This window comes from Mastigoproctus giganteus, chromosome 9, assembly GCF_048544385.1.
Source record: "Mastigoproctus giganteus isolate SK-2022 chromosome 9, ASM4854438v1, whole genome shotgun sequence".
Taxonomy (NCBI): Eukaryota; Metazoa; Arthropoda; class Arachnida; order Uropygi; family Thelyphonidae; genus Mastigoproctus; species Mastigoproctus giganteus.
In genome coordinates this window covers 97,107,005-97,124,171 of record NC_143583.1, presented here as the reverse complement: position 1 = coordinate 97,124,171, position 17,167 = coordinate 97,107,005, and the positions used below count along the sequence as shown (strand labels likewise).

At 36.2% G+C, this 17,167-nt stretch overlaps 1 protein-coding gene across 1 annotated transcript in view; it reads left to right on the top strand.

The window, feature by feature from the left end:
* LOC150080572 (lysophosphatidylcholine acyltransferase 1-like) overlaps window positions 1-17,167 on the top strand; it is a 190,724-nt gene that overhangs the window by 101,093 nt on the left and 72,464 nt on the right. Inside the window, exon 8 of the mRNA XM_090380741.1 lies at window positions 6,347-6,429. Within this exon, the coding sequence (XP_090236867.1) occupies window positions 6,347-6,429 (83 nt within the window). The remainder of the gene's footprint in view (window positions 1-6,346; window positions 6,430-17,167) is intronic.

The window sequence follows — 17,167 nt, the reverse complement described above, 5'->3', positions numbered from 1 at the left end:
CTCTGCATTTACTTTATAATTCAAACTTTTACCTGATATTCTCCCAATGTACATAAGAATGAAGGTTTTTGCCAACTGATATTTGAAATCATTCTTTCAATAGTATAGGTTCTAATAAAAGACTAGAATCAGACCTCTCACTTAATAATTTACTTATTTATAGGCTAACTACAACCTAGAAATAAGATCAGCTAAGGCTGGCTAACTATAACCTCAACCGAAGAGGCCTTTAGAAATTCCTCCAATAAACAATAGGAATTGAATCCAAAACTCTGCAAATAAGTTACAGGCAGTGAATGATTTCACTGCCTGTAACTGAAAACTGCTATCACATAGGATGTAGCTGTTGGCATTTCACATGTGAGTCATGAGTTTATAACTTGTATAGCCTGTGACATATATTGAAAGCTCAATCTAGTAAGTAATATATTCAAATAGCTGTTGTTATTGATATTTTGGTGAAAGTTTAACTTTCATTTGGTAGCTTAAATTTAACTTGTCTAGTGGTTAAAGTTTTATCAACAGTTTCATTTCTGTAATATTTTTATAATTTAAATTCTGTAATGTACTGTAAATTTAAAATTCTTTGGAAAGTTTAACTTTTACCTTAATTTTTACCCCAAGATCCACTTAAAATACAAAGGTAATAGACTGACAGTGGTAGAGAATATTCTGTGGTCATCATTACTCATGAATTAAATGAAATCGCAGAGCTTAAATTACAGGAAAAGGACCTGGGGGTAATTGTACAGGCAGACATGAAATTTTTTGAGCAGTGCAAATGGTCTGCAAGAGTAGATCATGGTGTCTTGTCAATAATATACAGGAATTTTTCTAGCAGGGATAAGAAGGTGATTATCCTCTTGTATAAGGCAATGGTCAGGCCACACCTTGAGTACTGTATACAGGTGTGCAGGCCTCATTTTAAGAAGGATGTAGAGCTGCTGGAATGAGTACAGAGAAGTGCAACAAGATTAGTGAATGGAAGAAAGGGTTGATCTTACGAAGAAAGGTTGATCTTACAAAGTTATAATGAGAGTGGAAGTAGTCTACAGACCAGAAGACTGTGAAGAATATGACAAGAGTCTTTACATGCAGATGGAATGAGCAAACAAGAGCAAACGTCTTATTATTGGTGACTTCAGTCTGTCCCAGATTGATTGGAATATTGTGGGAGGGGACCTCACCTTGAGGAAAATTATTCTAAATAAACTAGATGATTATTATTTATACTAGGGATGAGAATATTCTATGGTTATCATTACTCATGAATTAAATGAAATCACAGAGCTTAAATTACAGGAACCTTTGGCAGGTAGTGATCATGCAGTAGTCATTGGAAGATGTTGCAGTAGTTAAAGGCATGGGTTTTAATTTCAGAAGAGGGGACTTGGACAGTTTTGGGTGCTATTACAGGACCATTCACGTGACTACTGCTGGCAGTAGAAACAGCTAGATTGAAAGATCACATCTCAACATGAGGGGGGCTTTCTGAACTGCTAATTTTGAATGCTCTGCTGTTGTTGAGCATTATTGGGTTGAGCAATGCAACTTTGATCCCTAGCATGATATTGAGATCATCGACCATTTATGTGACTACCACCAGCACTCATTGGCTTGAGGCACTGCATGTAGTCAATTGTAATAGCACTATGAACTGTAATAGGGGAGTGCATATGCACCCCATTATGGAATCTACCATTCTGCAGTGTGATGAGTGTTGCCATTCATCACATGTATGTAATTTCGCATTAATGACACCAGACATGTGATCCATGATCATGCTCAGTCAACTTTTATTTTTACTTTAACATATATATGTATGTAACACCATTCACTGTTTAGCTGAAGAAGGGACAATGCACCCCGAAAGCTACTATTATATTTTTATCATTTTATGTTAATTTATATTTTTATTTATATATCTTTATCTGTATTTTAACGTTTTTACCAGTTTTACTTATATTTTATATCTTATGAATATTTTATTTAATAAAGTTAAATCAGTTTATTGGTCATTAACAGAAAGAATACAGAGTGATAATCTGAAGTATCTTCAAAAAGTTATGCATACTAATTTGGTTTGAGGTTTTGTTTCACTGGGAGATTCCATTTTCAAGAAAATGGGTAATATTTTTTAATAAGGTTAATATTTTAATAATGTTAAGCAGCTTAGAACCAGGTGTAACTCCCAGGAGAAACAATTGGTGATGCAATGAACAGAATGCCAGATTTTAAGGCAGGTAAAGAGATCATTATTACTCATGTGGAAACTAATGATATTCACACTTTCACTGCTTGCTTCATCAACAACCTTTCTTGACCTTTTTTGACAGCCATGGAATTGATTCAATCCAGATTGGGGAGGGCAGAGATATTTTGGACTTTCTTCTCACTATGGGTAAATTAGTCAGGTGCTGGTGAGGGTTGCTTGACAAAAATATCCAATTTTTCTTCTATCAAATCAGAACAAAAATATCTTAAAGTCAGGTGGTTTTACCCTCCAAGTGGATTAAAAACACCACGTCCAATTTTGGTGACTGCAACTGAAAAAAGAGCTTCTTAAAAGAGCTCGGTGATGGGTCCCACATTTTGAGATCTACAAAGGGGCACCTGTATGAGAAAAAGACTTTGAATTTGTGGACTGCAGAACTTGGTAACTAGATACATGAAAGGGAACTTGATCAAGGTCTATAATGCTGTGAGAGCTGATATTAAAATGAATTAAGGGGAAATTTTTACAATTATGTGTTACTAGAACTGGGGTTGTCTTAAATTCAAATTACAGAGGAAGAGGTTTAGACTGAATTGTAGGAAATTTTTCTTTAGTCAGCACATTGTTAATTACTGGAACAAGTTGCCTATAAAGGCAACTTATTCGAACTGGCAGTTTGGAAAAATTCAAATTTTGTTTGGATAGATTTTGTTTACACTAAAAAAAATTTGTTTGGATATGAGAAGTGAATCACATAGATAGTTTATTTTGTTATTGGACATGTTAGGCACTTCCCTAAAGGACCAGACCACCAGGACCAGAGTGCATATGCGCTAATTTCATTCATGAAATTGATTACTACCAAGGATTATTTATAAATTTCAAAAAATATAAAATATAATTTCAAATTTCAAAATTATATAGAATGTATACACATATATATACATATACATTTACAATATATATATATACATTTACAATAAAAAAATGGGTAAATATAATAAATCTGTAGCAATATACAATATTTACATTTCATTCATACAGTAGAATGAATTATATTCACAGTAATTATTAAATTTATAATCTAAACAATGATATTAAAATTTTTAAATAAAACCAAAGAAGTGGTTAGCATGACCAGCAAAGAAGAGCCACGGCAGTTTAGCCTGAAGGAGATGAACAGTGCATTACTCTGTCTAAAGCATTCAGTTTCTGTCCAGACCTCGCGGAGGTATGCCATGTGTAGATAGAATTCCAGCTCTTCTTTTAAAAACCTTATTTATAAACTCTAAAAATAATTTAAATAAATTTTTATCTAAAAAGAATTCTGGAAGAGAACCATCTTTTAACACAAAAGTACTTCTTTCTAATTCGGATCTTATATCCAAATAATTATAACAGTTGAGGGTAGCGTGAAGACCAGTCTCCACCAGCCTGGACCTCAAGCCATGCCCCGTGAGGAGAAAGCACGCATTCAAACCAAACTGAAGCCACCGCCGCAATTTAAAATTTACTGTCAAGACGGAGGGCAGAAATACAAACATCTCTCTGCCATTCTCAGAACAGGCCCATCTGTCTTGCCGGATGGGCCTGTGTTCCACGAGTTCATCATTTATTCTCCGCCTCTTAGCAACCATCTGATGGAAACTGAATGCAGTCCCCATTACCGAGCACAACTGGATGCCCAAAATTTCAGTTGAAATGCCTCTTTTCAGACAATATCTCAACCCAGATCTTATTACTAATAAGTCGGCAGGTGATTTACCCAAAATTACTTGTAAAGTATCAGTTGTCACTGTACAGCAAGCCCTTGTCACACCTAGAAGAGCGAACCTCTGAGCTGAAAATAGATGCTCTTTAATTATTACCTTTGTAACACGTTCAAACCAAGCTCCAGAAGCATATGTCAGAATGGGTACAAAAACACATTCATATAACATATTTAGGGCATGCCTCTTTATTCCCCATTTAATCCTGACTACCCTCCAGAGCTTGGCATATAAATGCTTAACTTTTACTTTCAAATATTTTACATGCTGTATGAAAAAGAGACGCTCCTCCAGGTGCAAACCCAGGTACCGAACATTTGAGACGTTCCTCAAAGAGACACCTCCACTTCTAATAACTGGCAGCCTAGAATGGCTTAGCCTACCCTTTAATAACAGGGTCACAGTTTTTTATTTAGAAATGGTGAGCTTGTAAAGGGCTCCAATCTAACAATTTGCTCAAGGTTATACTACCTTTTTTTTTTTTTGCTGGTGCAGCAATAGCTTGGGGTTTAATTGATCCATATGGCTAATCTATACCAACAGCCTATTAATTTTATTCAAGAAATAATGTGCATTCCTGAAAATAAATTATGCCACTAGTTTTATAACAGAAATATATGCTAATATTGATTATAGCCTGATGGCTGTATATTACTAATTTAATATTAAAAATTGCAAGAGCTTCTCTTTAAGTAGCTCTCCTCACTTTCTGTTGGATTAAATGATCATGAAAAATCTAGATGAAAGAATTTAAACTCCTGAGATGTAAATTTGTTCAAAAACTAATCTCACAGTCATCCTGAAATCCATTCCAGTTGAAGTGTGCCTGTTTTTTTAAAACTAAATAAAGCTGATTATATATTGAACCTAATTAACAATGAATTTTCAAATTACTTCTGTGAAGCTCATTAATACTGTAGCAATAAGAAAGCTATTTATTTATTTATTGTAGTGTTAATCATTAATATTGTAGCAGTAAGAAAACTATTTATTTATTTGAGCTTTACCCATTTTGAATTGGGTAAAGGTGCCCTTTTCAGGAAGGCAGTAGATGGTGGTTTATAGCATTGTCCAAAATAGCATTGTCCAAAAAGCATAGTCATGCTTTTTGGACAATGCTATTCAGTTTAGTTGGGCAAGGAAACTTGATTTTATCCATGTTCCATATCCTTGAAAAATCCACAGATGGTCTGGTGTTTAACATATTCTTGTTATGCAGTTTAAATTTTGTAATTGCCACAACTTCATGTATGCATAATTTATATTCATTATATTAGGATTACTGCATTATCCAATTTGGGGTGTGCAAACTATTTTGTTACTTGTGTTGAAAGTTCTGTTCTGTGTTGAAAGGATATAATATAATGTGAATAAGATCAAGTTTCAACCCTGCTCTCACTAAACTGAATAGCATTGTCCAAAAACACATAACTCCTCTTTAATGTATAAACCACCATTCTATTGTTTTCCTAAAAGTAGCAATTTAAAATGAGTAAAGCTCAAATAAAGAAGTGGTTTTCTTATTACTACAATATTAATCAGCTTCACAGAAATAATTTCTTCCAGAATTCATTGTTTAGTTTGTAATTAGTTTTATTTAAGTTTTAAAAAAACAGACACACATTTCAACTGGAATTCATTTCAGGATGAATATGATTGGTTTTCAAAAAAACTTACATCTCAGGAGTTTTAAATCCTTTTGTCTGCATTTTTCATAATCATTTAACCAAACAGATAGTGAGGTGAGTTACTTATAAAGAAGTGCTAGGTTTTTCAAGAAGTTCTTGCTATTGGAAAAAAAATTGAAGGTGAATTTTTTTTATAAAATTTTGATTTTATTTTTGATAATAACCCCACTCTGATGTTCAGCTATAAAGTCAAAATAGGAAAAAAATAATATTTAAAAGCATTTATGTGCACTGTGTTTTTCGGTTTTTACAAACTTCCAAATTCCTTGTTAGTTCGTAAAATTTCACTTCAAGGGGTGATAGTTGTCCAGAAACCCACTTGTAAAAAAGGTAAATTTGATGTAACTAAAATACAGTTGTAATTTACCTTGTTGGCTAAAAAAATAAGCTAATATTTTCATTTTTTAGGATTAATACAGTATTTGTGTTGGCAAAATATTGCCAATATATTTTTATGATATGACATATATTTTACGTTCCATAATTTATTATATTACAGATGATATGTAATTAATTTATTTTATTACAGGTATTACATAATTTCTAAGGTTTTTTTTTATAAATCATTATAAATATATTTAAAAGGGTATTTTGTGTGAAAAATTATAGGATAAAAAAATTTTAATCTTAATGCAACGTTCTCTACAAGGTTGTATTAATTTGTTTTATTATAGTATTTGCCAGTCTACAATCCTGATGAGAATGAACAAACAAACCCAAGAGTATTTGCAGATAATGTGAGAAAAGTTATGGCAAAGTAAGCAACATTTAGTAAATTGAACAACTTTGAAGTAATGTCTCAATAAGCACAGTCAGCTATTTAGTCAACTCTTTCATTTTACAACTTTTCTGTATATGTATATATATATATATGAAAGAACTTTCTTGAAATAAATTAGAAATCATCTTAGTGAAGGCAAACTTCCAATGAAATATGCATAATAATGTATACTTATCAAAAGTTGTCACTTTATTACATACATAATTTCATTCTTTTTAATTGCTCATGTTAGCCAGCAATCAAAAGAATTCAAATGATTCCTCAATTTCTCTCATGTAATAACAGAGATTGCGAAGTTTTGTTTTTGCCACACCAAAAGTTCAGTTGGAACCACTTGCTCATTCTATTTATTGAGCTAAGTTTCTTTAACATATGAAGCAACCATGTTTCATAGAAAACAAGTATTCTTATGACTGACAAACCAAAAAATAACAGTTTGAGTAACCGAGATTTAACAGTTTAGAGGTTAGCAAAATGAAGATAATAGAATATAAGATGGCACAGAAATTGGAAATGAAAACAAATCAAAATTGATCCCATGTTATAGATATATACGAGGGTGGTTCAATAAAAAATCGCCCTCACCTACTTCCACATATCACAGAATCCTGATATTTTGTGTGTAGCATCATAAATATCTCTGTACTAAAGTTGTAAAATTTCAGCCCTGTGTCTTAATTTGTTTTTCTCTTACAGAGCTGAATGTGTGACGAAGTAGCATCATAGACAAAGTTGAAGCCAGAGCTGTAATCCGGTATCTGTTCTTGAAGGGAAAATCTCCTAAAGAAATCCATGAGGAGATGACTGCTGTATATAAGGATGAAGCCCCATCCTATGGCATTGTGAAGCACTGGCATAGACAGTTTAGGTGTGGTCGGACATCGGTAGAATCTGAGCCCATTCCAGGTCATCCCCTTTCAGCCATTGATGACAGCACAATCAGAAAAGTGGAGTCGTTAATCATGGAAGATTGTTGGATATCTGTGTGTGAATTGTCCCAGGAGTTGAAGATTAGTGTGGGCTCCATTGAAACAGTCCTTCATGACCAACTCCATTTACAGAAATTGAGTGCAAGATGGATTCCCTGATTATTGACTGGTTTCCAGAAGGCTGATCAACATCAGAAATCAAGGGTTGTTAGCTCTGTGCCAAAAAAATGAAGACTTTTTCTCTTGTCTAATCACTCAGGATGAAAGTTGATACACCATTTTGATCCTGAAAGTAAAAAGCAGTCCATGGAATGGTGACATCATGGTTTCCCCCCCCCCAAGAAGGCAAGGGTCCAAGTGTCAGCAGGAAAGGTCTTGCTGACAGTGTTTTGGGATGAGAAAGGCGTAATAATGACTGATTACATGCTGAAAGGTAGAACAATTACAGGTGCCTATTATGCCAACTTACAAAATTACGGGAGAAAATCAAAACATGTAGGCATGGCATGCTGTCCAAAGGTGTAAGAATGCTTCAAGACAATGCCCCAGTTCACACTTCTGAAATTGCAACAACACTTGTGGATATGAAGTACTGCCCCATCCAGCCTACTCACCCGTTCTTGCACCATCGGACTTGTTTCCTTCCCTCAAATCATTTCTTCAGGGGACCCACTTCCCTGACAATGAGACACTCATTTCTGCAACAGAGTCATGGTTCAAAGACCAACCTCACCACTTCTACAAAAATGGTATCTGTAGCCTTATCCATCGATGAGAAAAATGTGTAAATCTGCATGGTGGCTATGTAGAGAAGGACTAAAACCTGTGCCAAGAATCAACAGGCTAGCACCTCTGCAGTTAGGTCAGGGCGATTCTTTATTGAACCACCCTCGTATATACACATACACACACACACACACACACACACACACACTACAGTCTGTTTTGGAAGATTAGTTAATGCAGTTTAGATGAAAGTAAACTGCAGCAGTATAATCTCAGCATTACATGCATGTGCATTTGTGGTCTTATGCTGTGTATATATATATATATATATATATATATATAGAATGCATGAATTAATTAAGAAATATGAAGAAAAAATGGAAGTTGCACCTGAGTGCGCAAAGCTACAAATGTATACAGATACAACACAGGATACAAATGTATATAGATGAAATCAGAATGAATTAATAGAAAAACACATAAAGATGGAGCAATATTCTTTTCTTCTTCTATTAGCCTCGGCACCTTGTATTTAATACTGCTCCATCTTTATGTATTCTTCTATTAATTCATTCTGATTTCATCTACACACACACACACACACACACACACACACACACACACACACACACACACACACACACACACACACACACACTCTCTACAGTCTGTCTGTGGAAGATTAGTTAAGGCAGTTTAGATGAAAGCATACTGAAGCAGTATAATCTCAGCATTACATGCATGTGCATTATTTGTGGTCTTATGCTGCACATGTTTGCATAGTCACATCATTTGGCAGTGGATTTAAAAGCATATGTATTACTGTGATTGCTTGCCTTAGTGCTATCAGTTTCAAATTAGGCATTGTATTTAATAATATAATTTCATTATACAAGTAAACTCTTTGAAATACAGCACTCTTGGAGATTGAAAGGTGCCAGATTTTAAAATTTTTCCAGATTTTATAGAGGTATACCTAAACATGCGGTTGAGCAGTTTTGGAGAAACACATTTTATACTGAGCACTAACAACTGAACTTATTTACATCTGTAAACATTTGTAATGACTAAAAAGTAGTGATAGTTGTTACAAATGTAAATAACATCTCCATTTGTTAAATGCAAACAAATGACAATACACAGTCACAGCAAATATTGTCATGGTACTGTAATGTCATTAAATGCATGACAAGTACAGTAGCAAAGAGAATATCAATGAATGTGCTTCAGAGAAAAAATACTTTTGCATTGGAGGTAGGGCTTACAATACCGAGATTCCGGGATCCCGAATTCTGGGATCCGGTCTTTTTTTTTTCCGGTATTCAAATCCCGGTATTGATACAAAAATTCCAGTTTTTCGGTACTGATTTAAAAAAATAATTATCCACGATTTATTCACATAAAGGTTATAAAATCGACAACAATAAATCATTAATACTGCTGAATTTGCAAATGAGGGATTATTATACACAGTACAAATGCAACGGAAACCTGAAAATGTCATGAAACTGTAAGACATAAAATATTACAAATATATTTCTCTTAGTAAGTATTGTGTGTGTGTGTGTGTGTGTGTGTGTGTGTGTGTGTGTGTGTGTGTGTGTGTGTGTGTGTGTGTGTAAAGCACTTAAGGAAAAACGAAAACATCATTACAGAAATATTTCCATTAGTGTTAGTAGGCCTGGTAGTGCAATTAAGGAATATGGTGAACAGTGGTATGGCAGGTGTGGAAGGGTTAAAATTAAAAGCTTCTGAACAATAGTTTAATTCTTCTATTACACCGCTACTTGAGGATGCGACACTTAGTGAATTTTGGGAAAGGGTGTCGGTATGGAGCAGTTCAAAGGTATTGTAAACAGGTGATGTAGAGATAAAAGATGAAAGCATTTCGTTGTGTGGGAAAAATATTCTGTCTTTCCCACCAAAGGAAGAAGAGTGAGTTTAAAGAATAACAGAGTGATTGGGTGAGGTATAAATTAGATAGGGGGAGATACGTAAATGCGTGCAAACCCCTCTGGGGTTTGCAAATAAGCTTGCATATAAAAAAGTAGTACAGGGGGCAATTGTAACTTACAGTCAATTCAATAAATAAATGAGAAGGAAATAAATAAGGTGCTCACATCAAAAGAGGGGTTTGTGGTTGTTGTTTGGAGGGGTTGCAGACTTCCAATGGTAGTTCTGGGTTCAGTTCGGGTCCATTTCTGGGAGTGTCCATCTATATGGATGGACACTCCCAGAAATGTTCGGGAGGCAACTAGAGGGAGTAATACTCTTGATTTGATTATCATCAGTGATTCTTCATGCATTAAGAATCTGCAGATAAATGAACCACTAGGTGGCAGTGATCACAGTGTGCTGAAGTGGGATTTACTCAAAGAGGTAACTACCATTAGGGGTAAAGGGAAGGGTTATTGCTTCCGTAAAGGCGACTACGATGGACTGAGACAGTATTTAAATTCTATACAGTGGAACCAACTGATGATGTTACCAACAGCAAATTCAAAATGGGAAGCATTCAAAGAACTTATCTTGGAAGCTACTAGGCTTTACATACCAACTAAGAAATATTGTTCAAGGTTTAGGCCAAAATGGATGTCAGATGAACTAATGAGGCATATGGCAGAGAAGAAAAATGCATGGGATACATACAAATTAACACATGACACAGAAGCCTATGATAGATACAAGTTGATATGCAACCAAGTTACAAAGGAGGTTAGGCAGGCGAAGGCAGATTACGAGAAATCCTTGGCAAGGGATGCAAAGAAAAACAGCAAAGAGTTCTTTACTTATGTAAACTCTAGAAGGAAGGGGATGAATCATATTGGTCCACTTGATATTGATGGGTCAAGTGTTGATGATCCTGCTCAGGTAGCTAACAAACTAAATGAATATTTTGCTTCGACATTCACACATGAGGAGTTATTCAGCGAGGGGAATGCCAGAGGTGTATTCAACTCTAGCAGTAAGCTACAGAATCTTGAAATAACTGGGAGTAAAGTGGAGGAGAAACTGTTGAAGATAAACACAAGAAAGGCACCCGGGGTGGATGGGATCTATCCAGTTATATTAAAGGAGGCAGCAAAGGAAGTAAGCAAACCCTTAGCCATAATTATGAGAGCTTCCTTGGACTCAGGGGAGGTACCCATAGACTGGAAATGTGCAAATGTGACCCCAATTCACAAAGGAGGATCAAAGGCTGACACAAGTAATTATAGACCTGTGAGCTTAACTTCTGTTCCAGGAAAATTAATGGGGGCACTGGTTAAAGAAGCACTGCAGGATCATTTAGACAAGACTTCAGTTATAGCTCAGACACAGCATGGTTTTGTTAAGGGGAAGTCTTGCCTGACCAACTTGATTGGATACTATGATGCAGTCACAAAAGAACTGGATGCAGGGAATAACTTTGATATTATATACTTGGATCTTAGAAAGGCTTTTGATACTGTTGCACATGGAAGACTGCTACACAAATTGGAGCAGTGTGACATTGGAGGCAAATTGCTGCTATGGATAAAGGGGTGGTTGAGGGGGAGAAGACAGAGAGTGGTAATCAATGAACACTGCTCATCGTGGACTGATGTTATTAGTGGAGTCCCTCAGGGCTCAGTGTTGGGTCCATTATTGTTTTCTGTATTTATAAATGATATTGATGATGGTATATCGGGCTTAATGTCCAAGTTTGCAGACGATACAAAGGTTGGTAGGGTTGTCAAGGACACTACTGACACTATGCTGCTGCAACAGGATCTGGAAAGGTTGAGCAGATGGGCTGAGAGGTGGCAAATGAAGTTTAACATTGACAAATGTAAAGTACTACACATGGGAAACAGCAACCCCAGAGCAACGTATCAACTCTGTGGTACTACACTGACAGTGGTAGAGAATGAAAGGGACTTGGGGGTGGTTGTGCAGGCAGATATGAAGTTCTCTGAGCAGTGCAGACGGGCTGTAAGAGTAGCTCATGGAGTATTGTCAATGATATACAGGAATTTTTCCAGCAGGGATAAGGAGGTGATTATTCCATTGTATAAGGCGATGGTCAGGCCACACCTAGAGTACTGTATACAGGTCTGGAGGCCTCATTTCAAAAAGGATGTAGAGCTGCTGGAACGAGTACAGAGAAGGGCAACAAGATTAGTGAATGGAACAAAGGGGTGCTCTTACGAAGAAAGGCTTAAGTTTTGCAAATTACAGTGTCTGGAGACTAGGCACCAGCGAGGTGATCTGATAGAGGTGTATAAAGCCTTGAATGGTTTAAGCATGCTCAATGCTGATGGGATTCTTCCTCTAGCTCAGAAAAATCACCTGAGAGGGCATAAATTCAAATTGAGGAAAGACAGATGTAGGATAGACGTGCGGAAATTTGCCTTTAGCCAGCGGGTGGTTGGTTGGTGGAACAGACTTCCATCCCTTGTGGTGGAGGTTGATAGCCTAAATAAGTTTAAGGCTCAGCTGGACAGGTATTTTGAACGAACAGAGGGGTGAAGTGGAAGTGGTTTTTTTTTTTTTTTTTTTGGCTGATGCTGCATAAGCTTGCTTTCTTGCATCAAATGCCTCTGCTAATGCTAATGCTAATATAGTGAAGGGTTCTGCCAGGCATGTTCCTGTTCTGGAAGTTAATCTGGAAGTTGAATAACAAGCCAGTCAGATAGTGCCCTAGCTTCTAGTACTGCTGTTGTAATTTCCTTCAGTATCAACAGAGAACTGTTCTCAAAATAAGACAGTACTGGAAGAGCTATACAGCAGAGATGCAGAGTTCAACTGAGAAGAGAGAGAGAGAGACATTACTGCACTCCATGGAAGGAATCTGCACAAAGGAATCCCACCATGAAAGAGAATGAAGGTAAGTCCTCTGAACTGTGTTGTTTTGGAAATGGTACTTAGATAAAGTGGGAGATTATTTTAGAGTAAGGTTGAAGTTGAAGAAACATAAGAAATAAGGAAATGTTTAGTATTATTGTTAGCATTAAGTTGGCGACTTATGGATTGCTGTTGTGAAGAGAATTGATATTGGTGATTAAGAGAAATATGAGGAAGTGATTAAGACTGAATTGTTTAGTGTTTGAAGCTGTAGAGAGAGTTGAGATTGTTAATTGAGAGAAATTTTATGGAAATGATAGCATGTAATAACAGATTAAATGAGAAAAATGAAATGATGGCAAGGATAAATGAACACCAGTTCATTTGTATTGTATTGTAAGTAGATTTGTATGATAAATAACTTACAGAAATGTTTTATATTTGTGTGATTGCTCTTGAGAAACTGACAGCTCACATATAATATATATATGATATATAATATATTTACTCGTGTGTGTGTGTGTGGGGGGGGAATATCCCTCAACTCCTGGAAATTCTCATTTTTTAATGCAGTCAGGTAGCTTGTGGGGCTTAGTGCTTGAGGGGAGCTGCTGTACAAAAATCATAGCAATGGCCATTTAAGGCGATACTAAGGTACAGGGAAATAAAAATTAATTAATAAATAAATAATCCCCCCCCCACAACTTAGATTTGGTTTCCTCACCAAGCTTAATGGTGTTTCTTTCATTAATATGAATATAGTGCCATAAAAAGTCAAAAAGGAAATATTTTTTATTTTTGATAAAAAGAAAATAAGATTTTTTGAAGTTGGGGGAATAAGGGAGGGGCAGTAAACTGCAACTCGTCTATGACTATCTCAGTACAAAGCACCAACCAGCACAGAATCCAAAAGGATGTTTTCTGCCGCTAATTAATTGTGTTCAAAAATTAGATCCAGTTTAAACAATAACACTATTGAGTTTCTTAAAAGCTCACTTTATTCAGACAGGTAGTGTGGATGCTTACTTTTTTGTTTTTAGAATGACTGTATGTTTAATAATTTTTGCTAGAATTATTGTTGTAATAAAATTTATTATTAATTGTAATAAAAGTTTAATTTAAAATGTGAATTCAAGTAATTACTTGTTTTTTCCTTCCTTTATTGCACCTAATTGTCATCAAAATTTATTAAAAAACATGGTTTTTTTTTGGAATACCCATATTAATACCAGTATCTTGGTTTCATAAATTAAAAATACTGAAATACTGGTATTAAGATTTTGACCGGTATTGTGAGCCCTAATTGGAGGTAAAAAAAAAATGAACTGATCTTCTTAAAGAAGAAATGTACAGTCTTTATCAATTTGTGTGATATTTTGATTTTATTAATGTACTGTGAAAAAATTCAATCAATTTCTTTCGCATAATAACAGAGATTACTAAGTTTTGTTTTTGCCACTGTAATAACTATAGCACAGAAAAAAATAACTTTGAGCCTAGTGAGTGGCTCAAGGTCACTTGCTAGGCCTTCTCCTCTTAGCATTGCAGAGTGGGAAGCCAAGTGAAGTGACCTTGAGCTGCCTATTATTTTCACCCCTTTAGACATGCACATAGTGGATTATATGACTAGTTATAATGATGGCAAGCAAATGTGGTTGCATGGAATTAAATCTATTTTTTTGCACATCTGAAAGTCGTTGCTCATGGAAGAGAAATGTATGCTTGATTTGATCAAGCATATATTTTTTCAGCCATATGCACCCACTGGACATTTTCTATCTCTCTCTGCTTGTACTTTCATCTGTTTTGCAGCCATCAGGATTTAAACCACATAGATAATTCAGTGGTTAATTGTTACAGTAGAACAAACTTATCTTTTAAATGAGTTAACCTGGTATTGCACTACTTTAAAACAGATGGCCTCTCCAGAAGGTTATTTAGCCATTTGTTACAGTTTGTCACAGTTTGGTGTGACAGTTTGTCCCAGTTTGTCACAGACTGTCACAGTTTGGTGTGACATAAGCATAGGGAAATCAAAATTGAGAGTAGGAGTGTGCTATAGGCCTAATGACTCTGATGAGTATAATAAGATATTGTACAGGGAAATAGAGTGGGCCAGTAAATCAGAGAGTCTTATAATGGGGGATTTTAATTTCCCAGATATTGACTGGAATTTGTGGGTTGGTCACTCGCACACTAGCAAGGCTTTTGTGGATTTATTGGATGATTGTTTTCTACATCAGCATGTTCGTGAGGCAACAAGAGGGAGCAATACTCTTGATCTGATTATCAGTAGTGATTCTTCATGCATTAAGAATCTGCAGATAAATGAACCACTAGGTGGCAGTGATCACAGTGTGTTGAAGTGGGATTTACTCAAGGAGGTAACTACCATCAGAGGTAAAGGGAAGGGTTTTTGTTTTCGTAAAGGCGACTATGATGGTCTGAGACAGTATTTAAATTCTATACAGTGGGACCAACTGATGATGTTACCAACAGCAAACTCAAAATGGGAAGCATTCAAGGAACTAATCTTGGAGGCTACCAGGCGTTACATACCAACTGAGAAATATTGTTCAAGGTTTAGGCCTAAATGGTTGTCAGATGAACTAATGAGACATGTGGCAGAGAAGAAAAATGCATGGGATACATACAAATTAATGGGTGACATGGAAGCCTATGATAGATATAAGTTGGTCTGTAACCAAGTCACAAAGGAGATTAGGCAGGCAAAGGCAGACTACGAAAAATCCTTGGCAAAGGATGCAAAGAAAAACAGAAAAGAGTTCTTTACCTATTTAAACTCAAGAAGGAAAGGGATGAATCAGATTGGTCCACTGGATATTGATGGTTCAACAGTTGAGGATCCTGCTCAGGTGGCTAACAATCTAAACGAGTATTTTGCATCTACATTCACGCATGAGGAGTTATTCAGGAAGGAGAATGATGTAGGCAAAGTAAACATTGGCAGTGAGCTGGATGATTTTGTAATAACTGAGAGGAAAGTGGAGGAGAGATTGTTGAGGATAAGCATAAAAAAGGCACCTAGGGTGGATGGGATCTATCCAGTTATATTAAAGGAGGCAGCAAAGGAAGTAAGCAAACCCCTAGCCATAATTATGAGAGTTTCTTTGGACTCAGGGGAGGTACCCATAGACTGGAGATGTGCAAATGTAACCCCAATTCACAAAGGAGGATCAAAGGCTGACACAAGTAATTATAGACCTGTTAGTTTAACTTCTGTTCCAGGTAAATTAATGGAGGCACTGGTTAAAGAAGCACTGCAGGATCATCTAGACAAGAATTCAGTTATAGCTCAGACGCAGCATGGTTTTGTTAAGGGCAGGTCTTGCCTGACCAATTTGATTGGATACTATGATGTAATCACAAAAGAACTAGATGCAGGGAATAACTTTGATATTATATATTTGGATCTTAGAAAGGCTTTTGATACTGTTGCACATGGAAGACTGCTGCACAAATTGGAGCAGTGTGGCATTGGAGGCAAATTGCTGCTATGGATAAGGGGATGGTTGAGTGGCAGAAGACAGAGAGTGGTAATCAATGGACACTGCTCAACGTGGACTAATGTTATTAGTGGAGTTCCTCAGGGTTCAGTGTTGGGTCCGTTGTTGTTTTCGGTGTTTATGAATGATATTGATGATGGGATATCAAGTTTAATGTCCAAGTTTGCAGATGATACAAAGGTTGGCAGGGTTGTTAAGGACACCACTGACGCTATGCTGCTGCAACAGGATCTGGAAAGGTTGAACAGATGGGCTGAGAGGTGGCAAATGAAGTTTAACATTGACAAATGTAAAGTACTACATATGGGAAACAGTAACCCCAGAGCAACGTATCAACTCTGCGGTACTACACTGACAGTGGTGGAGAATGAAAAGGACCTGGGGGTAATTGTGCAGGCAGATATGAAGTTCTCTGAGCAGTGCAGACGAGCTGCAAGAGTAGCTCATGGTGTCTTGTCAATGATATACAGGAATTTTTCTAGCAGGGATAAGGAGGTGATTATTCCCTTGTATAAGGCAATGGTTAGGCCACATTTTGAGTACTGTATACAGGTCTGGAGGCCTCATTTCAAGAAGGATGTAGAGCTGCTGGAACGGGTACAGAGAAGGGCAACAAGATTAGTGAATGGAACAAAGGGTTGCTCTTATGAAGAAAGGCTTAAGTTTTGCAAATTACAGAGTCTGGAGACTAGGCACCGGCGAGGTGATCTGATAGAGGTGTATAAG